The following is a 25,237-nucleotide window of genomic DNA, read 5'->3' on the forward strand; positions in this document are numbered from 1 at the left end:
ACACCAACCAACGTCACTTGCCAGTCTGTGCAGAAACGTGAGAGAGGAGGGATTAATCTACCTTATCAGTAGTGCTTCGAAATTTGCTCTTGCCTTTGGCAAACAGCCCGCGTGCTGCATCGCCTGCTTTACCGCCGAGCATGCCTGCGCTGTGTAGCAAATCTTTGCCTTTCGACTCCACGTTTTGCATGTTGATCTTTCCTGCGAGAGGAGCAGATGGCCGCCGAGCATGACCTTGAGAACTTGAAGCTTGGGACGTGCTCGGAAGGGACGGTGCGCTCAGGGACAGGTTTCCAAGAGACGCCAGTTTCGGGAATTTGGATCGTTGCGGCAAAGCACGCGCTGGTGCGCCGCCGGGAACTTCACCATTCAGTTGCACCAAATCGGCGTGGTCCTGCAGAGATTCGCTTGATCGTCGGAGCCACTCAGACAAACCGGTATCCATGGCAGCGAACTGCTCTCGTGTTTCCTTGAATGCGCGAATCTTCTCCTCCGGAGACTTGATCTCCATAATCTGCTTGAATGTCCGCAACGGAGGCTCAGCCTGCGACTGTGCTGGCGTGGCTTCGACAGGCGGCCTTGGTGCGGCCTCGGAACCGCGACTATCGGTGCCCTCCCTACTCGCCGGGACATCTATGGACTGTTCAGGAAGGGCTCCGGTGGTCGGCGCAGCACCATCCTGTCCTGCGCTCTCGACAGCACCGGTCTCGTTGCTCGATTCTTCCCAAGAGAAGCGTTTGGCCAGCTTTGGGCGTGTGTCCTCGGATGCCGGTCCGGACTCGGATGGAACTGGAGCCACATCTGCAGGTGGAATCTGTGGGACGGTAGGGACAGGGGTTTTGATACGCAATGGGTCCGGAGGGGAGATGCCATGTTCACCATCACTGGGAAGATGCGGAGAAGTATGAGATTCATTCAATGCTCCCGGCGCTGGGTGTGAGGCTTGTTGAGGATCCGGACTTAGGGATCGAATGATTTCCCTGCGTAGACGATCGCTTTCCGTCTCTTGGGGAGATGCCTCGGTACCCACAGACGGCGGTGCACTTTCCAACGCGCTATGTGATTGCCCCTCCGGAATCTGTAGCGGCATCGGAGGCTGTGGCTGGCTTCCTGTTGTCCCGGCAAGGTTTTGAACTGGCTGCTGATCATGTGCTTGCGTTGGCTTGTCGGTGCTTGTAGCAGTGACCTGACCCTCCTGAGATTGCGTCGGAGGCACGGTGACAGTCTGAGCAAGTTGAGGCTCCGGTGGTTGTTGGCCGTCTACGACGGTCGCGTGCTTCCTCTCATCATTCTCAGACCCTGGAAGAGACAGATCACGCCGATGCCCGGGTTGGAAACCGGGAGGAGGACGCTCTTCACCCGCTTCATCGGGATGTTCCTCGATGGTCTTAGTCTTATCTATCTCCAAACCACCGTGGGGAATGATGGGGCTAATAACAGAAGTGCTCACACTGTCAGACCGAGTGATTTCATCCGACGTAGCTGTCGGCGGGTCTTGAGACTCAAACGCCTGATGAACAACTGATCGGAAACCCAAAGATGGGTCCCGCTGCAAGGATTTACCTTCCTCCTGAGGCGAAGCCACAATTTCAGAGGCTTGTGTGGGGGCATTTGAAGAGCTAGGCGCAGGGGAAGATTCCTGCCGTCCATCCTGCTCTACGGATGTCGTCTTCGATGCAATGGTGTCCGAAGCCTCCTCTTGAGGTGACTTGGGACCATCGGCTGGTCGGCCGACCGCCGATGGTTCTGTCGAGCCACCTGTCTGTTCACTACCCGCTGTCCGCGCGCTCGTGTCATCACGAGACTGTGACACCGTCCCATCCCCGGCTGCAGGCTCTCGATCCTCAGAGATTGCCGCTAGGCGATTGTCTGAGGATGCTGTCGGAGCGGTGGCCGAAGGTGCCGCTTCCTCCTCTACCGTATCATCATCACCCCAGTCATCCCCATCGTAGGAGACGGACTTGGCCTCTACCCAGCGCCGGGTCTTTTGCCGATTGATGTCCGTTTTGAAGGAGACTGTCGAGCTGCTCTGAGACTGCGATCCCAGAGGACCTGCGCCGTACCTGTTCCCATGTCAGCGCGCACCCTGTCTTCTCCGCAACGGAACCCTTCACGACATACTCATGGCGATATGGCATCGACATCGTGGCCGCAGGTAGATGTCCACTCCAGGAAACCTTTCAGTCCCGGGAAACCCTTTCGGTACCGATGGAGAACATGGCAGTGGGCGGGGATAAGTGAGGGATGGCCAGCACGCGCGCTGGACAAAAAGGAGATCGAGCGATGGGTGGGATTTTTAGGTCCGACCCGTCGGGAAGAACGAGTGGCGGGCTATGCAAATGCGGAGACGGAATCGCACAGACTGTACAGAGGAACGCAGATACAGAACCAACTATGGAAGAAAAACAGAATAACAGACAGACACACAGTCAGTCAGAGAGCGAACGACACGACTCAAAGAATATACCTGGGCCTCGTCATCAAGGCACAGATGAGGTTTTATTAAGAACACTCCAATAATTCTAAATTAACCCAGTTCATCCAAGGGGCTTCCACTTTTCAGCAGGTCAGATTCAGCCCTGGACCAGCCCAGCAACCCTCGACCAATGGCTGTGTTGGGCGGCTTCTCAGCTCCCCGGACAGCAGAGAGCCCAAAACTCCGCCAAATTGACAGATCGGGACTGTTGTTTGGACAGCTTGGCGCCGTCAAGCTTTCCCCGGCCCGGATGAGGAACTCCGGGCGCGACGTTCGGCTTTGCCATCTAATATAAATGTGTTGTTTATAGAACCCCCGTCTGAGCGGTTGTTTGGGGGGTGCCCAGCGCCCTTTTCCACACTCTCTGCAAAGAGGAACGGATCAGTTACAGACCAGAGCTGCGTTGGCTACCCGCTCCCATTGGCCAGATCCTCCCGCCCCGCCACCGCGGAGTCACGTGACTGTGTTCCGCACTATTCCGGATCCGGTCATGAGTCTCCTGAGACCTAAGGGCGGTCGGACCTCCGGGACCCGGACTGGCACTCTGCAGCCGCCCAACAAATACCATTCTCAGAGCGCTTGGCGTCAGCCTGGGTCGATTGGTCAAACGGTCGTAGATGAGATCTGCGCTGACGGTGACATTCTGCCGTTAGCTGGGAGGATTACTTGAGATTTCGAAGAGTGTCCGCGTTTCAAGTTTCCCGCTGTCAATAGGGCGAGCGGAGCCGCCGACCGATCCATCGAGAACAGCACGCCCTTTTGCCATCACATCCAGTCGATCGGTTGTCGTGATTTGGCTGCGTCATGGCCGTTGCTTCGATTCAGGACCGAACCGCTGAGTTTCGGTCCATCTTGGGCCAGGCCCAGAAACGGATGGCCTCCCAGAAAGTCGGAGCGCAGAGGCAAGCGCTACTGTCGGACACGCAGCGACGGCAAGCGAATGGCGATGCCGGCGGCCCGAGAGACTCCCGAGGAGCGCGGTCGGAATTTGCCAGGAAAGCACTGGAGATCGGTCGGGGGATCACGAGTACAACGGCGAAGTTGCAAAGACTTGCAGAGTGTACGTATTCGACGAAAGGCTGACCCGTCGGCTTGTGACTGATGGCAATGCAGTGGCAAAGCGCAAGTCATTGTTTGACGATCGGCCTGTGGAAATCTCCGAGTTGACCTACGTGATCAAGCAGGACTTGGCCACGTTGAACTCGCAGATTGCCGCTCTACAGGCCCTGACATTATCCCAACATCCCAAGCATAATCGGGCAAAAACCGATCAGGAAGGCGAGCACAACGACAATGTAAGAGTGCTTCTACACGTTGCGTCTAGAGTTCCGCTAATTCCCGCAGGTTGTTGTTATGTTACAAGGCAGACTCGCCGAAGTCGGCGCCAATTTCAAAGAAGTCCTCGAGGTCCGAACGAAGAACATTCAGGCCTCGCGTTCGCGGACAGAGAATTTTGTTTCGTCCGTTTCGTCCAGGTCGCAAACGCAACTCGACCCCCAGCGCTCCGATTCTCCTCTTTATACGGCATCTGGACGGCGGTCCCCGCAGCCTGGCTTCCGCAGCAGCAACCAGTCGGATCTTCTGTCACTCGAACCGTCGTCGTCCTCGGTCCTGGGCCAGCCACAGTCTGGTCGCGTGTCGAGCGATCAGCAGCTGCTGATGATGGAAGAGGCTCAACCAAATAACACATACATCCAAGCGCGTGGGGAAGCCATCGAGGCGATCGAACGGACCATCAACGAACTGGGCGGCATCTTCAGCCAGTTAGCGCAAATGGTTAGCGAGCAATCGGAGATGATCCAACGCATTGACGCAAACACGGAAGATGTTGTGGAAAACGTCGAGGGAGCGCAGCGCGAGTTGATGAAGTATTGGTCTCGCATGTCTGGCAACCGCTGGTTGATTGCCAAGATGTTTGGTATTCTAATGGTATGCCTCCAGCTTCCGCGTTTAAAACGTACATTCTGCTGACAGTTTCATAGATTTTCTTCCTCCTCTGGGTTTTGATTTCCGGATGAGTTTTCTTTCTGTACATATTTTGTTATGTTGTACATTATTCCTTTACCGTTATGTTGTTTTGTTAGAGTGGTCTTGCAGCGATGTCTCGTGGGTTGGTATGCCATTATCGAGCTGGTTCCGCATAACATAATGTTTGATTATGAATACAGCGATATCACTATTACTATATTATTGATCTCTAGACGCAACATGAAGGTGCCGCGAATGACAATTTCAAACCATCTAGCACGGGATCAGCTTTCGCGGGAATACACGCTCGGACTAACCGAACGGACATGTAGGATTGACCTAATCTCATGGCCCCAATGATCCGTATCGTCAACCCGAGGAAGCTGGATATACGCCTTACTCGGAACAGTCGGCATCTGTCGATGATTGTCCAAGTGCTTGTCACTTGACTGCTGGGAATGACACGTCGGAGTTGTCCATCCTGATGGCAATTCACCCGCCTGGTCAGAATCCGAGAGCGGCTCAGCAGCCGGATCCGGCTGCGGGGTCCCATGGGAAGCGTTGTCCATGAAGATGCTCATCGGCGTTGCTGACTGTGGGGAACGCTCCTGGGCATGCTCTAATGAGAGATCTGATGCAGTCTTGTCGCTCTTTATCCTGGGTGATGATGATGATGATGGAAATGACTGTAGCCATGACGAGCGATCAGAGTAGTAAAACTTCTTCTCCCACCCTGGCTCTGTCCGCGGCGGGTCGCAATCATTCTGCTCTTGCCAGAACTTAGGACTCGATGACGGGCGTCGTTCCGCGGAGCATGTCCTTCCTGGTTCATTAGTTCCTGACGATCGTCGTCTTCTTCTGCGACGCCTCTTTCGCTTATACCAGAGACACAGAATAAGCAATGCGACAGCCGCGACAACGATCGCTGCAGCAAGGATAATGGCATGTAGAGGAATAGTGACGAACTGATTCCTTGTACTCTTCGCGACAGACTCATCATGTGTTGCTAGGGTGCTATCTGCATCACGCAGCGCAGTGGTCTCTGGTGGAGAAAATACTACCACAGCGCTTGTTCCCGTCCATGTCGTTCTAGTGGTAGCTGTGGGGAAGACGGGCTCGCTTGTTTGTGTCGTCGTTTCTCCTCTGATCGTTGCCGTAGTAGAGGGTACCGGCGGCGGTGATGGTGGTTGCGGAAGTACATTCTCCGTCACCGTCTTCGTTACCTCCACAACGGCATCCACCGTCACAGTCGATGCGGATGTACGGAGCACTTGATAATTGTAGGTTGTCACTAAAAACAAAAATGCAACGAGCGAGGACATGTGGGTTTCCCGGGATGGACTATTTTTATAAACTTTTTAATTAATACGTGCTGAAGATGAAACATAAAACCAACCTTCCATATGTTTGAGTTTTACGATGCTTTTGAAGATCGGTCAACTTGACATATGCGGTTCGTCGAGTGCTAGGATGCTGTGGAAATGCATTATGTTACTGGTTTATTCGCGTCACTGGTCATGATGATGATGACTGCAGGGAGGTGACTCGGCTTACTGTACCAACTCGGTTGGCATGACCGTTGACATTCAATTTTTCTATGCATTTCATTGTCACATTGCATCATGTCAATCTTTTCTAGGTACATCAAACGCATCAAACAAGAAACTCTAATTAAAAGTCCGAAAGAGATAAAAATTCGGTCTATGCGATCATGCCAGACAATCATCACAGATGTAGTCGCCGAAACCATAGGAACACAGAGGTTGAACCTATTCTCTAGACAGCCATGATGGATCGGCCGCCATCGGCAGATATCCGGGAACGTATCCTCACCCGCATGTATCGCGGCCCCAGCAGCCATACGCGTAGGGGTAGCGTGGGCTGGCCGTTTGAAACGCCATTGGATTGCTTGTTCTTGTGCTTCTTCTTCTTCTTCTTCTTGCCGGTACCGTTTCCTGCGTTGTTGTTATTGTTGTTGGCGGCGTGGTCGATGATACCGTTACTGTTGCTGTTGTTGGAGCTATTATTGCCATGATTATTCCCATTGACACCATTGGTGTTGACGTCTTTGTCCTCCTCGGAGAGATTGACGACGGCTGCCGAGCAGAACAAAAGGGCCTCGCCGGTGCGAAGACGCACGATCTTCTTGAAAAGATCCAATTTGTCCAGTCCATTGCTATCAGGGTACCGACCGCTCATTGTTGCCGCCGCAAGGTGCCTCTCGAGCATGGAATACCATGCCGGGGATGAGAACTTGTGCACAATGGTGACGTTGCATAGATCAAGCAGTTTCGGCGACAGAGTTGGTTCCTGTGTTGCGATAACAACACGGGCCGCGATGTGCCGTTGTTGACGGACGATGGACAGAAGTGTCTCTGTAAATTCCTTTGCCTCGGTTGACTGCGTTGTCAGGAACTAAAAACGTGGTCAGTAAGATTAAAGAGAACTGGGCATGTTCACTGTCATCCACTCACCTTGTGGGCTTCATCCAAGGCAATAATCCGCCCGTTCGAGCTGCGGTCCTCGAGGAAGAGCGAAAGGCAGATATTGAACAACGCACAGGCGTCGTTCTCGGCCACGAAGGGGCAACTGAGGTCGACAATGGTAAGACTACCAGGATCGAATTCCCAGACAGGGAGCTGCTTCTTTGCTTTGGACTTGTGTTTCTGCTGACCATCGCTCTGGTTTTGTTCCTGAACAACCAGGAACGATTCAAGAAGTTGCAGCCGCATCTTCAGAGGCTGTTCTTGTCCCGGTAATAATTTCTCCTTCTCAATTCGATTCTTGAATGCGGAGTACCGTAGTCCCGGCGTGTCTCCGGCCTCCCTGGCCATTTCTCTCAGGATATTCATGACAAACTGGAGAACGTCAGCTTGCGTTCAATGATCTGGGGAATGAAAGTATCATTTACCTCCATGTAGAGTGGCCTATTGTCGTCGTCCCCCACGCCCATCAACGTCTTCATCATGGCAACGTTCAACTGCTGCTCACTGAAGTATAGAGGATGTACCTCAGGTTTCCGTTTTTCATTCTTGAAAGCTTCGCCATAAAGCCGTTTCATGGCCAGAAGATTGCTCGGGGACACCAGTACGCGAACTGGGATACCTGCGGTGCATAACCAGGCAGCCTCGCAAATTTGCGTGCTTGCAAAAGAGGTGAATTTGTCATAATGGAAGGCAACAGCCGACAGGGGCTTTTGGATCTTGCCGGCCGCATTTGGTTTCAAGAGTGCATTTTCCAAGAGACAAGACAACGTGTGGCTTTTGCCGCTGCCCTGGCTGCCACAGATGAATGTCGAATGCGGTGCTGCAATATTGACATACAGCAGATTTTGCGTCGCATCACTCCTGTCTGGCTGAATCGGCTCCGGTTCCTCCTCTTCTCCGTATGTCTCGCATCGCAAGCCGAGAAGACCATACTGCGGGAACCAGTTTCCGCCCGGTCCGATCTTCCCTAGTGCAAGAATATTGCTTGTGAAGAGTGGTGCCGTTCTCAGGTCTTCAATATCGGCGTTGTTTTTTTCAGTCTTTTTGTCCTTATCATCGAGCTGAAGTAGTGACAGCTGCTTCGACAGATCCACCATCTTTCCACCGTTTCTCGTCGAATCTACGACAAGATCAAGTCAGAGCAAATGTTGAGTAGTGGGAATGGCAATGAAATGGCCAGTTGAGTAACTCTTGAAGAATGCGATAAGCAATCTCTACTCCTTTTAAAATCACGGCATATGGGAAGGCAAACATTAGGCAGATTCTACAGGGGCGTTGGTTGGACCGCGGAGCTTGAAAGGATCTGAAAAAAGCCTTGCAGCGCCGCGCACCTGGGAATGGCCCTGACGGTGAATGGACGTGCGGCTAGCCAAAAATCAACGTAAAAAAAAAAAAAAAAACTAAAACCGCTGCTAGGGCCCGACAGTGCGTTCTGCTGGATCCCAAATTGCCAACACGACTGGCGGGCCAGTCCAGACTGTTCTGCCTTGGTCAGGATCGGAACGCGTTCCGTAACTTTGCATTTTACTTTTTTTAAGGCACGGATCGACCAGGTACACGGTTATGACGCTTATCGCCACACCTCTGAACAGTCACGCCGATAAATCATGCCTCAACGCTCTCAGTTAAGTCGCCCTCACGTCCTCAGCGGCAGAATCCTGTGCTTAACTCGCCAGTCCCCGTTCATCAAAGCAACGCTGCTCCTGCACGTTTCACGCCTTCACCGTCTATTGGCAATTGGCGCGTAAAATGGACAGGTCCAATGCACCCACTGTTTTAGCACTGTCTCTTCACCGACCTTTGATTAATTCTAAACGCAACGACTGATATCTAATACATATATCCCTACTAGAAAAAAAGAGCTCACTCCGTACAAGCACATACGTACGTGGTGGAGGGATTCCCCAGTCGTTATCAAAATGCAGTGCTGATAGCCTGACAAGTGGTTAAACCCTTTGAGAATGACAGGTCATGCTCTATCTTCTGGCATCTTGTCACCCCGCATTCAAGGCCGAATTCCAATTCTCGGAATCTGGCGATGAACGGAATTGAAGAATGCCTGGTTTCCATGGAGTAATATTCGAGTACAGTAGTATTCTTTTGCTGAAGATGGCATGGGCGTCGTCTTCCGTGCGGAGACCCTTTGTTCCTCTATGGATCTCAAAATACCTCCAATCCCAGCAACTAGCGAAAGAGAATCCCACACGGTTGGCACAAGAGCCACGGACTGATCAACGGAGATCTGATGCTGGTCTCGCTTATCCACGTCCGCCCCTCACATCCAGCACTCCCAAGGCCCGCCCCCCGTTCCATCCAATGCAGAGATAATATTACCCGATACAATATATGATCTCACCACTCCGATGGATACTGGATGAGGTACTATTACTGGATCGAACTACAGTAGCATATGGCTGCAGTACGTACCACTGGCCGGGGTGAGACGGGGAGACCGCACACAGTCTGCCCGCCGGTGTTGGAGAAATGTGATACAAATATTCCAGCTACCTTCCCTAAATGGTTTACTATCTTATAAATGCAGATGGATCCAGACAATATAGCCCTAGCCCTAAAAGTCTCCCGAATGCGGCTAGATTGCTGAAAACATCCACCCATCTGCCAGGGCCAAGTGCACGACTCCGCTGAGGCGCTGCTCCGTTCAATGCTGCCTGCATTTACCAACACGACGTTGGAGAAAAGAACAGCCCAGAGCGGAATCGAGGCCCTCACAGTCCACATTGGCCAATCGTAATCTCTGCCACTGCTGGGGCCATGCGGAGGGGCCGGCGAACTGGATAATTTCGTGCGTTGAGGAAGACACGGCTGAGCCACTGCGATGGCGTTGGCGGCGCCAGTGTAGTATCTCTGATAGAGATGGGCGCAATCTCATAACTAAATCAACCCTGTATTCATCAATTGACGAGGATTGCAAAGGAGTAGGCTGATTGTGGTTGACGCAGAGAAAAACTCAGAAATTATTATTGTGAATCCTGTAACTGCAAGCTCGGTCCAGATTGCCCGGGCCCTGATTGATTGACCGGATCGCTCCAGCGGAACTGTTTCGTCTAGCAACTCCTATCAAGCAAAGTTATCAACGTCCAACTCCCATCCCTCTTTGCAGCAGCCACTTTGATCAAGGCTGTCTTTTCACTCGTTTTTCGATCGCTCATATCGGAATCGCCCTCTAAAAGCCACACAGCGGCATTCCTCCGACTGCAGTTGCGGAAAACGCCCCTACGACAAATCTCCGTTCCCCCGTGCTCATTCACCCCCTCCATGTTGGCCACCTCAGCGCTGCCATCTCGATGAATCCTTGTCCCGCGATTGCATAGGTAGACTGGATCGCTCGTGTCGGCCGGTCGGATTTCCCTTGTTAGCTGCAACAACGCAGTGGAGGAGGAGCGCGCCTCTTCCACCCCCGCCCGATAACGGCCATGTTGCTCAAGCCGGCGACACCGCTGACAGTTCTGCTGCTGGCGGCGTTTGTGCTTTTGCTGCTGTCGACGTTGTCTACGCCGGTTATCAAGGGTATCCCACTGGCCACGTTCCAAAATGTCGACCTGGGAGTGTTTGGCTTTTGCAAGGGCTCGCAGTGCAGCAAGGTTCGAGTTGGATACTCGACCGGTAATCGCTGATCCTCCTTTCCCCATCGTCCAAATGATTCCTAATCGATATTGTAGACCATCTGTTCGAGACTGAAGTGGCCAATGCCGACTTCAACCTCCCGTCCAGCGCCCGGAACTCGCTCTCCTCCATCCTCATTGTCCATCCCGTGGCGGCATTCCTTACGCTTGTCTGCCTCATCATGGCGGCCGCCTCGCATTTCCGTAGCCCATCGCACTCCCCGAGATACCTCCTGGCCTTGTTGATCTTGCTCCTGCCGACAGTCCTGGTGTCGCTGTTGGCATTTCTGGTCGATATTCTTCTATTCGTTCCACATCTGTCCTGGGGTGGATGGATCGTACTGGCTGCAACCATTATAATTGTCGCGTGTGGTGTAGTGACATGCGCCATGCGGCGTACGCTGGTCAGTCGCAAAGCACGCAAGAGACGAATCGCCGAAAATGCAGAGATGAATGGGCAGAATTTCTATGGTCGGCACAATGCCGACACAGCGGCAATGTTGGGCAAGTCGCCGTTTGCGCCGAGCGCAGAAGCAAAGACACCTTTTAGCTACCAAACGGAATCTGCTCCAACCTTTGCCCGGTTTGAAGTAACAAGCCAAAGAAATGATAATGAACTGCGTCGCCTGGACTCGACGACATCCTCTAGCAATGCCACCCGGATGGCAGACGAGGGGAGGTACAACAGTCCTTCTGGGCGTCCCGGAAATCCTCCTGGCAACGTTCCGAGAGATGCATATGGGAACCAGATGACGGCTCCTGGCCCATATGAGACGGATCCCCGTATGGTACGGTCGCATTCGGACCCGAGACTTCAAAACCAATACTCCGATAGACTGCAGAACCAATACTCCGACGGAAACCTAGCATCTCGCCGCGGTGGCTACGGATCTCGAGGTCACGGGCCTCCGCCCCGTGGTCCACCGGGCCCTCCCATGCGAGGCGGATATCCTCCTCCTCGCGGTGCGCCTCGAGGTCGTGCGCGAGGTCGTGGTGCGCCGCCGCGTGGGGCTCCCCCGATGCGTGGCCGCACTCCTCCACCAGGCTATCCTCGGCCGGGCGGTGGGTATCCTGGGGGATATGATCAATACGGCGCCATGCCTGTTGGCGTCCCACACGGCACCCCCTCTGGTCAGCCCTATGGGTCTGACAGGGATGGTCCCGGCTTCGAGGCGCCCGAACCACAGTACCGAGATGAATATGGGCCGTATCAAGACCAAGGTCCGCGACCTCCGCAAGGGCAAGTAGAACCGCAGCCGCCACCGCTTCAAAGCGCGGGCAATGTCCATGATGGCAATGAGTAAGTCAAATGGAGCACTTGGTTCTTTGGCCGTTAAAATGAACTGACGTTACCAGGCCATACGTGCCACCGCGCGCCGAATGGGGCAACCTCAACGTCAACGGAAACCATGGCGGACCGCGCTCAGCAGCCTCCACAGACTACTATGAAGACGTAGATCCGCGTTTTGCTGAACCAAATAACATCACAACTCCATCACATGAGAGGCTACCATCAGCGTTAGTGCCAGGCGCCGGGGGTGCCGCGAGCGGAGCGAGAACAAGGGAACAGCAACCTCCAGCGGCCAGCGGGGAGAACCCTGAAGTGCCAGCCGTCCCACCGCCGGACGAGGACAACAACATGGGGAACGACAGCGATTACAATCGGCTATCCAACGTCAGCGATACAAGCCATTTCACCTCCATCTCCGAGCGCCCGATCAACCCGCGCTGGCAGGAGTCTCTCAACCATGACCTGCCACCGGTACCTCCGCCGCCTCCCCCCGTGCCTCGGTCCCAGGACGTAATCTTGAGCAGCAACCCGGATTTCGAGCTGCCAATGCCACGGCCTGGTCGTGGTCGCGGCCGTGGTCGTGGCGGACGCGGCGGCCGCGGCGGAGGGCGCATGACACCTGTCAATGAATTTGACTATTTGGGGCCGGGCACTGGAGGTGGTCGCTACCCAGGAATCTGATCGTGCCTTCATACACCCCTCCTTTCTCTTTCTCTCTCTCGCTTTCTTTCTCCTGTACATATTTATTTTCTTTTGTTTCTTTCTTGCACTTTGCTTACTACCCCGGTGGCGTTTTCTCCAGAAGGCGGACTTGTTTACCCATCATGGTAGGGATTGGGGTGTGACGCATGGTTTGTTTCTATTGAACCTATATTGAGGTTTTTGTGTATGCTTCTAAACTGGGATGTGGGAAGGTCAAGGCGTTGGGTCTTGATAATGGATGGATTCCCTCTGTGTACGTATATTTTTTGATTGACTGGGTTTGTGTCATGCATGGTTTTTTATCCATTCCCGCAGTGCCTTTTGTTTTGACGCCTTGATGCTCTCTTCTTGTATGTACACTTGGTAGATGAGAATGAAGTTGTCGCATGAACCTTTTCTGTCATTATCCTCATAATCGTTAAACCCCATTAAATCGTAAACGTCCAAGACATCATCATTGTCCATCACTCATCAAATCATAACATCATAAGCATCGTAACAAGTCATACCCATCGTAAAACAACAGTCATTAAGGTCATATCGAATATCAACCCACCAACACCAAGGGCGGTGCGGATATATCGACAACGATCCGCACGCACTATGCAAGACATATCATACATCAAGAAGAGCAAAAGAAAAAAACGCCGAGATGTTCTTAAAACGAAAGGAAAAGGGTGGGATGTTTTTGTTGAATCAAACTTTTGGGTTCTCTGGGTTCTTCTCTTCCATGGCGAGCACCATCTCAACGCTTCCGGGCCGACTCACCCGATCAATGCCGAGATGGTCCCGTCCATCGCGGCCGCGGTAGATGCCGAATCCGTAGCGCGGCGCGGCACGTTCTGACGGCGGCGTGACGATGAGCCTAGTGACGAGGTCCGTCTTGACACGGGGTTCTCGCAGCACGCTGTCAGCGAGGAGGGGGCTCTGGTGCAGGAAGCTGACGAGGTCGGCGAGCGTGGTGATACCGTGCGGGAGATAGCGGCGGCGGCGGCGCGGCCAGATGGTGCCGCCGGCGTAGGCGAGAGTGTACAGAGCGCATGCCGCGATCAGGACGTAATATCCCGGTAGGTGTGCGGAGATGCGCACGGCCTGATCCTGCGGGTACCACAGGGCGATGAAGATGCCGCCGGCTAGCACGGGAATTGCCAGAGAGAGAACGCTCATGAGCGAGGTGATGCCGACCTTGTAGTGCCGGGCGATGAAGGCGGAGACAGTCACCACGATAGGCAGGTCGGCTGGGTAGGAGAGGAGCAGGCTTGTTTCGGCCGATGCGCCGCCTGGAGAGGTGAGGGAGGCAAAGGGCTGCACGGCGCGGAAGTAGACGTCGATCGGCTGCCAGACCAGGAACAGTACTGTGCCAATCAGCGCCGGGATGAAGCTGTACAGGAAGTTGGACGCGGAGAAACCGTTTGGCCCCGGCAATGTCGGGAGGAGCGGCTCAAACCCGCGCGGGATGGCATTCTTGACGAAGCTCACGACGACAAAGGCGATGAAGAGACCCACGACAATCACGATCCACGCAAGGACAAACGTGTCCCGCAGGTACCAGACCGTCCAGCGGTAGCGAGCCGTCGGCGAGTGCAAGTGTCGCTCAAATGACTGCTTCCGGAGGATGCTCTGGTGCTCTGGGTCCTCCATTACGGAGCTTCGCCGGGTCTCTGTGTCGACGTTCTGTCCGGATTGCTGCTGTTGCTGGTTCGTGCCCACCGCGTACTCTTCGCCGATGCCGTAGAAGATCTCCTCTCCGTCAATCAACCGCCAGTATCCGAGCCGAAGCACGCGTTGAGGCAAGTCGGATGCCAAGGTCAGGTTCATTTCCGAGCCGTCAAAGTCGCCGAGGATATTCGACCGTTGGATCAGCGGGATAAGATCGGCCAGACTCACAGGATCCCAAAGCAGACCGGTCCAGCTGCGAGTGAAACGAGCCAACAGCAGGGCAAGACCAATCGTCAGGAACCCGTACAAGGCGACTATACACCAACCAACCCCTTGGACGGTTGTCCATCGCCACGTATTGTAGAACTTTGTTTGATAGAGGCAACTCAGCAGCGGCATCGAAAACAGGTTGGTCAGCCACATTGTGAGGAGACTGAATCCAACGACCGGTTCACCGTATCGGAAATGTACCAAGTCTGGAACTAGGAAGTTGCGGGGGATGATGGGAAGACTCTGCAGCACGCCCTTGATTTGGCGCTCGGACGCCATGATGCAGAACGGCACGGTCCGGTAGATCGCGGCCTGCACGACAAAGCTCCAGATGATCAGAAATCCACCCAAGAGCTGTGGCAGATACTGGACCACAAAGTATCGCGATCCGCCCACCCCATCGTAGTTCCAGAGGCCGCCGTGCCTTTGCGCCCAGACGTTGCTAAACACGACTCCGGCGATCATCAGCAGCACCAGGAAAATGTAGATGGAGAGCGCCCACCACTGCAGCACGAGTGGAACGTAATCCAAAGGTGGGTGCTTCGAGTCATCTGGTGCGGGATCGACCGCAACATAGACGGCCTCCTTGGGCTCATCGCGATGATCGAAGCTCCGCTGAATGCTGGGGGCCCTCCCCGTTTCCACCACATTCTGCCCTGTGCGAGTATAGTATCCCAGGCCGCCATCGCCGACGATCCGCTCCACTGGGTACTCCGTGCTGTCGACGGAGCCCCGTCTCCCAGCGCCCATGACCTCCTCATCGCGTGTCAGCTGGTCAATTGCGAATCGGATATACGGGCCATCGTCAACACCCGGTGTCGGAGCACTGGCATGCCGCTGAGGAAGGCTACTATTCGGCTGACCAGCATTGTTGGCGCGAACGGTACTGGAAGTATCCGGTCGACTTGGTTGCTCCTGCTGCTGAACCATGAGGGGTACGGACATCGCAGGAACGATTTCCGCTTGTTGTGGTTCGGCCAGTGTGATTTTGGATTGCTGTGCTGACTGGAGCGTCAGGTGCGATCGCGGAGTCGCATACCGCACCACCGTCGCCTGGCTGCCGCTACTCTTTACTGACGACTGTTCGGATGGAACCGAATAATAGTCGTCAGTGGTGCTGACAGATTGCTGCGATTGCTGATGCGATAGTTGCGGCGGTTGAAGGCCTGTGTCTTTGGGCTCAGTAAGCACTGTATTGTGCGACATCTCAACAACACACTTACAATTGACGGCCTGGGAATGCTCCACGGCATTCATGATGAGAGTAACAGCATTGAAAATGTAGATATGTGGAATTGGGCGAGCTCCCCTGGAGCTCTCTCGATGATATCCATGAGGTGGTTGGGCTTCCTGCGGGGAGGCTGGAAAAATCCCAGCCACCGCCGTGGCACACTCTTACTGGCAGATGCAAGGAGATTTGACAAAATCCAAACCATATTATTGGTATTTTGATGATTCCAGAGTTAACTCTCAAGTCTAATCAGGCCAACGAATTGCTGCCCAGTCAATGAGGCGTCGGTCAACATCCTGGAATCGGGACGGGCCAACGGGCCGATGAGCCGATGTACCAAACCCAAAACCCTAAATTCAGGAAACTGAAACAACAACAAAGCGGTCTGCTTCCAGCCTTATGACCTGTTTCATCCTTCTTTCTCTCTCTTTAGAGAGTTTTGGTAGGTCGTAACAGTGTCAGCCTCTCAGGGTTTTCTCGTTTTCGATATTAGCCAGCAAAGGACCCTACTGGGTACAAGTGGCCTGTGACTCGAGTCGAAAACTTGCAGTTCTAAAAGAACGAGAAAATCGGGAATCTCAGTTTCATATGTAAAAACCTTTCGACTGTAAATATGAGCGCTGTCGATGCATTTCAGATTAGAAATCATCCTGCAGGTTATCCCTCAAAATGTCATCGCCTCACCGGTAAATATATCAAGCTCATGGCAATAAAATATGAATCCGCTCCCATATCTGCTGGGAGCTTGTCCCTAGGAACAAAGACTGCGTTTGTAGATAGTATTGACGTCTGATTTTACACAAGGCACTCTGACTCAATGGGTAGCCGTCATTTATAGCACAATTGAAACTCAGATAGCGCGTCTCAGTGAATACGGTTTGGGCTTTCTCATATGAATTCATGTCAATACTATGGTAGCAGTCTATCAGAGAGCAGTCCAAATATGCCTGAGCCAGAGCTCTGCTTTAACTCTTCGCAAATATTTTCGAAACTGCCGTTCTCTTAGCTTACGAAAAAGTTCAGATCATCTGTCACCACATGGAGCAATAGTGACCAGTTACACACAGGAGACAATGTGAATTTAACACCAGCGATCCTTCACAGTGTTGGAATCATGGGAGACGCCATGTGCTATGAGAGCTGGAACTGTTCTTCATCTCCGAATCCCTTCGCCATTACCTTCTCAGTCCCATCCATCGCCTCCATCCCTGCATTATCATCCTCTGTAGTCTGAAACTTCAGAGCACCCCGCTCCTATCATCACGGCTCGAAACATTTCTCCAACTCCAGCGATGAATAGGGTGAACGAACGTTTCGTGGTTAGCCGCCGTGTTACGCAACCTCATGATTTCAAGCCGATCAATAGCTAATCAAGATACTTGGCTGCAGACCCTTGGGCAAGTGTTGTTCATGTGGATCAACGGAGACATTGTATGTTGATCAAGACATAGAGCACAAATGGCCACTCTGACTTGACATGTCTCTAGGAAGTCTTTGATATCCTTGACGCTGCCACTGATGCGGAGCTTGTGAATCAGCCAAGCACTAACCCTTAACGCTATGGCATTAGCTGACATATAAACTCGACAAACAGGCACTGGTTAAGCCCTATTTGGAGATGCCGAGAAGGAAACTTGTATGAACGGGTATTTGCCAACTTATCATAGCATACGGCTAATGGAGAGCAGTTCGAAGCATACCGTCGCATTAACCACAATGAGACGAAACTATACAAGTTTGGCCGACGTGTACAAACACCCCAGAGTCGAGGATTCGCGTTCAATGTCAGGGACTCTGAGTTCATGCATGGGCTGGATCTAATGCCCTCTGGATTAGACTATGGCTCCGCGAATCGTACCCTGCTTCGTGAGATTTTCTAAATAAAGACAAGATACAGCCAGCTAACCACAAGAATGAAATTGATGGCCATTGTCCCAGCTACATCTGCAACGAGAGCAGTGACGACAGGAAGAGTTTGATGCCGAATTGAAGACCCTAGTTTCTTGATTCACATACTAGATGTGGTTTTAGCATCGGTCGTCGGGTGGCCGCCAAACAGAATATTGCTCTCTTATACGTCATGGCTGCTCTTTCAGAACTGGCAAGATTGATCGCGGCTGTTGTGAACCAAAGTGCTTGAGGGAATTGAATTGACGACAGACTTCAAAGATAATACCAATGTCAAAGAGAGCAAATCATCTTAATTGGGTTGTCTTCGTAACTTCGATTAGTATCATATGAGGAGCTGGCTCCCGTCGATTCGATTTCAAAGACTGTTGTCACCTCTCTGTTGATTTAGTGAATAACGATGCCTCAGGCATAAAATCCGAAAAATCCATCACGTGATTAATTTGCATTCATTGGCTGTGAGGGTTCCGCTCGTCGGAGCATCACTGCTTCAAAGCTTGCGGGACAAGAAACTCTCAATGCAAGCACTTCGAAAGACCATTGCCCTTTGAAAACGTACAAGCAGATAATTCCAACGACTTTGTGAGCTACGGGAGAGACAAAGTTGATATAACCTACGGTCAAAATCCACCTCGGGACTCCTGCGGGCCAGCATCGCGTCCATCGATTCGATCTCTCTCCTCTCCAACCCACCAAAAGCACCACCGGAAGAACTCCATCCTACCACAATGTCATTCCTCTCACGATGGTGGGGTTCTCCCTCTCCAAGAGACACGAAAGAAACCAATCCGACACCCCCGACAGACTCACAACCATCGCAAACACCACCACCGCCCACACCATCCAACACCGAAACCTCTAATAACCAAATCACCAACAAACCACGAATAAACAACAACCTCAAACTCCTCCTCGGCGGCGCCGTCTTTTTCGGTCTCTCGCTCATCGTCACAAAACGATCGTTGGCGCGGAGACGCATGGCCGCCATGCCGTCGTACTACACCAGTGCGCCGTTGCACCAACCACGTGTGAACGGCCCGCTGGAAGCGTTTGAGGCGCTGAATATCGCGACGATTAATGTTCTTTCGCTAGCTATGATGGGTGTTGGGGGTACGTTGTATGCGCTAGATATCAATTCGATGGATGATCTGCGGCGGTTTGTTCGCTCGGGAATGGGGATTGAGGGAAAGACGGAGCAGGATGCTGAGGAGGAGTTGGAGGAATGGGTGGCGAGCGTGTTGGAGAGGAAGGAAAGGAAGAATAGGGAAAGGAGATCGGAAAACGAGGGCGATAAGGGTCGGTAATGCCCTGGAATCGTTCTTTCTTGCGTCAAAAAGACTTCTCAATTGGTGTATTATTATCAATACGGATTTATGCATGGGAGATTTTATGGCTCTCTTTGATCCCGGATATCGTTTCTCACTCAGCGAAAAAGCAAACCCATGATATACATAATGACACAAATCTCAACATAAGGATATCAAGACATTTGCTCATATCTCTCCCTTGCCAGGTCCTTTGTCTTCTCCAAAAACTCCTCGTACCGATTCCTCGTCTTCCGCTCTGCCTCTTCCGCTGCATCTCCCAGTTTGCCGCCTTGGGCACCCAGCCCAACACCTTGCACATAGGCTTCGGTTTGAATTGGCGCCGTGACGCCGGTTCCCTGAGCACCAAGACCTGATCCGGCAGACCAGCCCATTTTGCTGAGAAGCGCTGCACCCTTGGACTGCGTCGGAGCAGGGGCCGGTTCCTCCTCTGCGACGGCAGCGGACGGCTTGGGCTTGGTCGTCTGTTTGGATGATCCGAACGCTTGCCGCCGTTCCTTGGCGCGGTCGCGGTATTCAGTCACCGGCGGATCGTTCTTGTGTTTTTCTAGCTTTGCAAGCGCCCTGGCTTTTAGTTCCTCGTTCTGCAGATTGTTGCGATGCAGTTCACTCAGTCGCTCGTGTCGGTTCACTTCTGCAGCCGACTTGAATTTCCGCATGCACAGATAGCAGCAGTTGCGATTCAAATCAGCATAAGATTGACTCGGGGGAGCAGCGGGCTCCGATGTTGAGCTACCACCCGATCCAGCTTCCTTTCCATCGCCGTCCTTACGTTGGATCCCATGTAATTCGGCATGCCGGTCAGACCAGAACTGAAGATGGGACGGGACGGCCATCTTCTTTGGTGGTGCGGTGCTAGAGGACTCGGTCTTCCTCTTTTTCGTCTTCTCCGTCTCTTTACCAGTCTTGGACTCCGCTTTTGGCTTTTTGTCCAGGTCTTCACGCGACACCACCAGTTCCGTCACATAGCCCTCCTCATCCCAGTACTGTAGTTTCATATCTGGGTTGTTCAACGGGCTGAATGTGAACCGCACCGTACTTGGGGTTGGGTTCAGGACGGGAACAAATACTCCTGCATGGATGTAGCTTGCGAGGACGGGTCTCGAGGCAATTGTAAATTTCTCCATGGAATTGAATTTATTAAGCGCAGCTTTGGCATCCTGTACCCAATGAGCGTCAGTCCGGCAGTTTCATACCAGCGTAGGCAACGTACATCAACAGTAGCAAATTCGGCGAACCCAAACTTCCAGCTTTCGTTGGTCCGGCGGTCGCGCACCAGTAATACACGTCTCAGAGAACCTTCTCTTGCGCCACTGTTTGCATCGCTAGACGATGATGTTGGCTTGACGCCTTTGGGTTGTTGTTCGCCGGATGTATGTTGGTTGTCACTTTGAGATTGTTTGTACAGCTTGGCGACGCCTTTCGCAAAGAGTTCTTCGGTGACCGAAGACTCCAGACCGCGAAAGAGAATAAATTGGGACGGGGTGTTGTCTGTCGCAACGTCGTTGTCACCGTTGTTGGCGACACGGGGCGGAGGGGCAGCGGCGGGCATTTCGGCGTCTAAATCCCTCAGCAAGCAATTCATCCGTGAAGATCAGATCACATACCTGCGCGATCGGCTTGACAGCGGAAACATCTCTGACGAGTCGAGAAGTTGTCAAAGAGGCACTGCGGAATCAGCCACGGGTCGAATTGTCACGTTCAGGGTGGGTGACTCACCATTCGACAAGTCCATTCGCCTTCCGGACGAGAGCGACGTTCATCCCTCTCCCGGCTGTATGCGATTCGGACTTTGGTTCCCCGATCATCCTCCCCAGCGTTCGGTCCACGGAAATAGATGTACGGAGCATTTCGGTCCATGAAGTCACGAGAAGCATCTAGGCTAGGAAATCGGAGAAACCCGATCTGCCGCGAGATCTCTGCCGTGATTCAGTTAGCATAAAATCAGGAAAAGGATAATAGACGTGAAACATACTCGTTTGCCGGTCGCGAATGACTCGAATATCATCCAACTTGTCCAGTCCGTAATACTCTGAGAGCTCTCTCGCAATCTGTATAAACGCATGGACCGGACGGTGCCCGGCCAGCACATAACTCAGCTTCTTGCCTCTCCCAACAGATAATGGACCACCGTAGGATGCTTAGCGGTGATGAGCCAGCTTGGGAAGGAGTAGGCGAACGTCTTCTTCCAGCATATCTATTGGCAGACCCTCCATGATGACCTCTCTGCTTTCCGGCGGGCCATAGTGTCGGCGGCGACTCCGGCTACGGGTGCGGCTTCTGCTGCGACTCCGATACTCCGGCGAGCGATACCCGTCGCGGTCGCGGTCTCTGTATCCAGACCGTCCCCGCCGCGGCGGCGGAGACCGGCGGTAGTAATCTCGATCTCCTGATGCTGATCCGGAGGTCCACGCATGGTCTTTTTGCATTGTGGACAGATCACTGTATTAGCACGAGCTCGCGAACAACCCTGAACGGCCAGCCAAGAAGGTCTTCATGTTGAAGTATGAATGTTACCATGTGAGGAAGAGCCCGCGCCGCCGGAACTATATCGTGGGTTGTCATCGTACATGCGGTCGTCATAGCGCGAGCGGTATGACTCGTTAGAATGGCGATAATCGCCTTGACGATAGGCCATGATGACACGAGCGAGAACTCGAAAGTTCAACTGTGAGCTGTCAAGGACTCAAAGGAGGTGATGAAGGGAAGCCAACATCGAGATTTGATAGGTGACGCGATGATGCGCTAGTCCTGAAACGGAATAGTTGATCCTATATAAACGCGAATACCGATCGCTGATTCGCTGAAGGCTATCTACGAGCAGAAGATTGATAAAACGATCCGTTCGACAAGATCTGACTACTACACTGTTGTCAGCTTCATTCTCTATGTCGGAATCGTAGTGTTCGCAAGGGAGGGTACACGTTTTGATCTTGTTCAGGCAAAGCAGGGGAATACCAGCAGAATGACCCAATATCGTACTGTCCATCGGAACTACCAGCTTCAATTCATCGTAGTCTCACGGCTTGATGTCCGACACCTGAAATTGAAAGCTTCAGCGAATGGCAAGCACTGCATTGAGCCATGTAAACGCCAGGCATTCTCGCAACTTACATATCCTCTAGATTTCCTAAAGAACGTCCAGCCAGAGAAATCGATTCTTAGTACGGTCAGGCTTGCTGGGCCATCCACTTCTCCACAACTCACGGATTTCATGTCCGGCAATGACAGGAGCCACGCCACTCGTCGTGGAGTCAAGATGACGGATAGAAGTCTGTTGGAATTCGACAGCAATGGAAGCTGGTTCAGTTTGTCCAGCGACACCTCGTGGTCCATTTTAATATGACACGACTCCTACAATCATAGCCCGTGCTGTGATGGGAAATACAATGTCATCGAACAAGCACATGCACAAACCCCTGCACCGAGCCTGGTGGAAGGAATGCTCTGTCTACCAGATATGGCCGGCATCCTTCAAGGACACTAACGACGACGGCATCGGGGACATCCCGGGTATCGTGTCCAAGCTGGATTATATCAAGAAGCTCGGTGTCGACATCATATGGCTGTGTCCGTCCTATGAATCCCCGCAGGTTGACATGGGGTACGATATCTCGAACTACTACAAAATCGATCCTCGGTATGGGACAGTCGAAGACGTGGAGCGCCTGATTGAAGGTGCGCATCAAAGAGGAATGAAGCTCCTGATGGATCTCGTGGTCAATCACACAAGTGATCAGCACGAGTGGTTCAAGAAATCCAGGAGTTCTAAAGACAATGAGTACCGCAACTGGTACATCTGGAAACCCGCGAGGTACGATGCGCAGGGGAACCGGCATCCACCAAACAACTGGGTCTCTCATTTCCAAGGCAAGCTTGGACCCGTCCTGGCTGTGGTAGAATGCGTCTAATGAGAAGCATGCCCCATTCAGGGAGCGCATGGACATGGGACGAGAAGACGCAAGAGTACTACCTGCATCTCTACGCAGAGGAACAGCCCGACCTCAACTGGGAGCATCCCCCGGTCCGCAAGGCTGCTCACGATATCATTCGGTTCTGGCTGGACAAAGGATGTGACGGGTTCCGCATGGACGTCATCAACTTCATCAGCAAGGACCCCAGGTTTCCCGACGCACCTGTCAAGAATCCGGAGCAAATCTGGCAGTGGGCATACTGCTACTATGCGAATGGGCCACGCCTGCACGAATACCTGCAGGAAATTGGGAAAATTCTCAAAGAATATGATGCATTCAGTGTCGGTGAGATGCCGTACGTGCGCGACCCGGAAGAGGTCCTGAAAGCTGTGCGATACGATCGCAACGAAATCAATATGATCTTCCAGTTTGACCACGTAGATATTGACCACGGCCCGTTTGACAAGTTCGTGCCGAATCCGTGGAAATTGACGGATTTGAAGAAAATGTTCAACTCCTGGCAAACATTCATGTATGAGAATGATGGGTGGAATGCGTTGTATTGGGAAAACCACGACCAGCCTCGGTGTATCGATCGGTACACGAGTGCAAAGCCCGAGTTCACGAATGCCGCTGCGAAGATGCTCGCAACGGTGCTGACTTTAATGTCGGGCACTCCGTTCATCTACCAAGGACAGGAACTCGGAATGCGAAACGTGCCGAAGGCATGGGGCATGGAAGAATACCGAGACATTGACTGCCTGAATCATTGGAATGGGTGAGCTACCTTACGCGGTGATTTTTCCCGTATCATCGATAGGGTCTGAGTCTGATTATGTATGCAGCCACCTGGCCAAGGATCCCGAGAACACCGAGGCCCTCCAGGTCTACCGGGAGCAATACCAGCGCAAATCGCGCGACAATGCTCGCACTCCGATGCAATGGTCCGCCGCCAAACACGCCGGCTTCACGTCGCCGACGGTGACGCCGTGGATGAGTGTGAACCCGAATCATACCGTCATTAACGCCGAAGCGCAGCTGTCCGATCCCAACTCGGTTTTTAATTACTGGCGAACCGTCCTCGGACTCCGCAAGCGATATCTCGACATCTTCGTATACGGCGACTTCGTCATGCTGGACTCGGCCAACGAGCAGATCTTTGCGTACACGCGACAGTTTGCGGATCAGCAGGCACTGGTGCTCTGCAACTGGACCGATGACACCGTTGTGTGGGATCCGGCAACGCACTCGGTGGGTAAAGTCCGGGAGGTGCTGCTCAGCAGCTCCGGCATAAGCGAGAAGTACCACGATCGCCAATGGCCATTACGGCCGTACGAAGCGGCGGTGCTGCTTGTGGAACCAACAAGTTGATTGATTGATTGATCCATGATGATGATCGTCAACCTGTCTGCGAATTCCTCTACGACAATTTATCTGAGAAAGTCTGACCGTTGATAGATGGAGCGTTACAGGATGGAACTCGATAATTTGAGAATGGAGAAAATTGCAAAGCCCGCCCTTTTAGCCTACCCTAGCAAAAGAGCTAAGATTCATTAGCCTCCCGACTACCGAGAGAGTGGAACCCCAGATCCATGATCGTTCCCAACCCATGATGTTTCATAAAATGGTGGGATTCCGAATCTCCGAGATGAGCCACTCTCGTCATCGTGCAGGCTCTGCTTCCCCCTGGATCAACCTCCATTTTCTCGTTTCGGGATATGAAACGAAACAGTCCGCTTTTGTTGGCATCGTTAGGAGTCGTCTTCGTAAAAAAGAGGCACCCCCCACAAATCGCGCGGACCTTTGGGAGAGATGATCAGCGACTCTGAAACAGTCGTCGCCGATGCAATTAACAAGCAAAAAATGAAGCAAATTGCTGAATGCCGCGTCATGCACCGTCATAGGTGAAATCGAGGAATGTCCCAACGTGTGGAGCATACCCTAGCATTGTTCACGGAGTGGTTCGGCATGAAGGCCAACTGGCAATTCCTTCCCGTCGGCTAGTTTGAGTTTACCCTAGTTATTAGACTTTTTGATGGAGCAAGTGCTCCGTACCGACGGACTCATGGAGAGGCATTTCGAGGGGGGAGTTCCGGTCCAATTGAAGGAGGACGAGGACTCTCGCGTCTCTCGTTCAGCGTTCTGAATAGTTAATCCCCGAAAGCCGAGGAAACACACCCCCCATGGTTGAGTTAGTCAATGCGGAGCAAATTTCAGAGCCCGCCAAAGTCAGCAAGCAAATCAGCGGAAAAGCCGTTGCCCTTGCGTTTGTTGACTCGTTCGTCCGGCGGAGTGGCGGTACCTCTGGCGGGGACGATCATGGCTGGGACCTTTTTTTCGTTGGCGATGAAAATGCTTCCGTCATAACCAACCATCAGCATTTC

At 52.8% G+C, this 25,237-nt stretch overlaps 10 protein-coding genes across 10 annotated transcripts; 5 read left to right on the forward strand and 5 right to left on the reverse strand.

The window, feature by feature from the left end:
- Nucleotides 1-52: 52 nt before the first annotated feature.
- VTN49DRAFT_1870 (uncharacterized protein) lies at nucleotides 53-2,144 on the reverse strand (the record flags this gene model as incomplete). The annotated part of the gene is made up of 2 exons (XM_069409532.1): nucleotides 53-2,063; nucleotides 2,122-2,144. 2 exons carry the CDS (start codon nucleotides 2,142-2,144, stop codon nucleotides 53-55), a joined length of 2,034 nt encoding a protein of 677 aa, XP_069270909.1.
- Nucleotides 2,145-3,280: 1,136 nt separating this feature from the next.
- Nucleotides 3,281-4,494, forward strand: VTN49DRAFT_1871 (uncharacterized protein; the record flags this gene model as incomplete). Its single annotated transcript, XM_069409533.1, has 4 exons — nucleotides 3,281-3,536; nucleotides 3,590-3,771; nucleotides 3,821-4,405; nucleotides 4,459-4,494. 4 exons carry the CDS (start codon nucleotides 3,281-3,283, stop codon nucleotides 4,492-4,494), a joined length of 1,059 nt encoding a protein of 352 aa, XP_069270910.1.
- A 214-nt stretch (nucleotides 4,495-4,708) lies between these two features.
- Nucleotides 4,709-5,766, reverse strand: VTN49DRAFT_1872 (uncharacterized protein; the record flags this gene model as incomplete). The annotated part of the gene is made up of 2 exons (XM_069409534.1): nucleotides 4,709-4,717; nucleotides 4,771-5,766. 2 exons carry the CDS (start codon nucleotides 5,764-5,766, stop codon nucleotides 4,709-4,711), a joined length of 1,005 nt encoding a protein of 334 aa, XP_069270911.1.
- A 454-nt stretch (nucleotides 5,767-6,220) lies between these two features.
- On the reverse strand, nucleotides 6,221-8,027 carry VTN49DRAFT_1873 (uncharacterized protein; the record flags this gene model as incomplete). Its single annotated transcript, XM_069409535.1, has 3 exons — nucleotides 6,221-6,859; nucleotides 6,919-7,302; nucleotides 7,356-8,027. 3 exons carry the CDS (start codon nucleotides 8,025-8,027, stop codon nucleotides 6,221-6,223), a joined length of 1,695 nt encoding a protein of 564 aa, XP_069270912.1.
- A 2,337-nt stretch (nucleotides 8,028-10,364) lies between these two features.
- VTN49DRAFT_1874 (uncharacterized protein) lies at nucleotides 10,365-12,525 on the forward strand (the record flags this gene model as incomplete). Its single annotated transcript, XM_069409536.1, has 3 exons — nucleotides 10,365-10,554; nucleotides 10,611-11,853; nucleotides 11,910-12,525. 3 exons carry the CDS (start codon nucleotides 10,365-10,367, stop codon nucleotides 12,523-12,525), a joined length of 2,049 nt encoding a protein of 682 aa, XP_069270913.1.
- Nucleotides 12,526-13,242: 717 nt separating this feature from the next.
- Nucleotides 13,243-15,732, reverse strand: VTN49DRAFT_1875 (uncharacterized protein; the record flags this gene model as incomplete). The annotated part of the gene is made up of 2 exons (XM_069409537.1): nucleotides 13,243-15,647; nucleotides 15,699-15,732. 2 exons carry the CDS (start codon nucleotides 15,730-15,732, stop codon nucleotides 13,243-13,245), a joined length of 2,439 nt encoding a protein of 812 aa, XP_069270914.1.
- Nucleotides 15,733-17,116: 1,384 nt separating this feature from the next.
- Nucleotides 17,117-17,586, forward strand: VTN49DRAFT_1876 (uncharacterized protein; the record flags this gene model as incomplete). Its single annotated transcript, XM_069409538.1, has 4 exons — nucleotides 17,117-17,137; nucleotides 17,194-17,235; nucleotides 17,301-17,342; nucleotides 17,395-17,586. 4 exons carry the CDS (start codon nucleotides 17,117-17,119, stop codon nucleotides 17,584-17,586), a joined length of 297 nt encoding a protein of 98 aa, XP_069270915.1.
- A 756-nt stretch (nucleotides 17,587-18,342) lies between these two features.
- Nucleotides 18,343-18,918, forward strand: VTN49DRAFT_1877 (uncharacterized protein; the record flags this gene model as incomplete). Its single annotated transcript, XM_069409539.1, has 1 exon — nucleotides 18,343-18,918. One exon carries the CDS (start codon nucleotides 18,343-18,345, stop codon nucleotides 18,916-18,918), a length of 576 nt encoding a protein of 191 aa, XP_069270916.1.
- Nucleotides 18,919-19,094: 176 nt separating this feature from the next.
- VTN49DRAFT_1878 (uncharacterized protein) lies at nucleotides 19,095-21,577 on the reverse strand (the record flags this gene model as incomplete). Its single annotated transcript, XM_069409540.1, has 7 exons — nucleotides 19,095-20,099; nucleotides 20,153-20,499; nucleotides 20,547-20,607; nucleotides 20,659-20,858; nucleotides 20,915-20,990; nucleotides 21,120-21,358; nucleotides 21,457-21,577. 7 exons carry the CDS (start codon nucleotides 21,575-21,577, stop codon nucleotides 19,095-19,097), a joined length of 2,049 nt encoding a protein of 682 aa, XP_069270917.1.
- A 751-nt stretch (nucleotides 21,578-22,328) lies between these two features.
- On the forward strand, nucleotides 22,329-24,224 carry VTN49DRAFT_1879 (uncharacterized protein; the record flags this gene model as incomplete). The annotated part of the gene is made up of 3 exons (XM_069409541.1): nucleotides 22,329-22,753; nucleotides 22,858-23,631; nucleotides 23,699-24,224. 3 exons carry the CDS (start codon nucleotides 22,329-22,331, stop codon nucleotides 24,222-24,224), a joined length of 1,725 nt encoding a protein of 574 aa, XP_069270918.1.
- Nucleotides 24,225-25,237: the final 1,013 nt, after the last annotated feature.

Source organism: Thermomyces lanuginosus (genome assembly GCF_041956635.1).
Source record: "Thermomyces lanuginosus strain ATCC 200065 unplaced genomic scaffold VTN49scaffold_22, whole genome shotgun sequence".
Classification (NCBI taxonomy): domain Eukaryota; kingdom Fungi; phylum Ascomycota; class Eurotiomycetes; order Eurotiales; family Trichocomaceae; genus Thermomyces; species Thermomyces lanuginosus.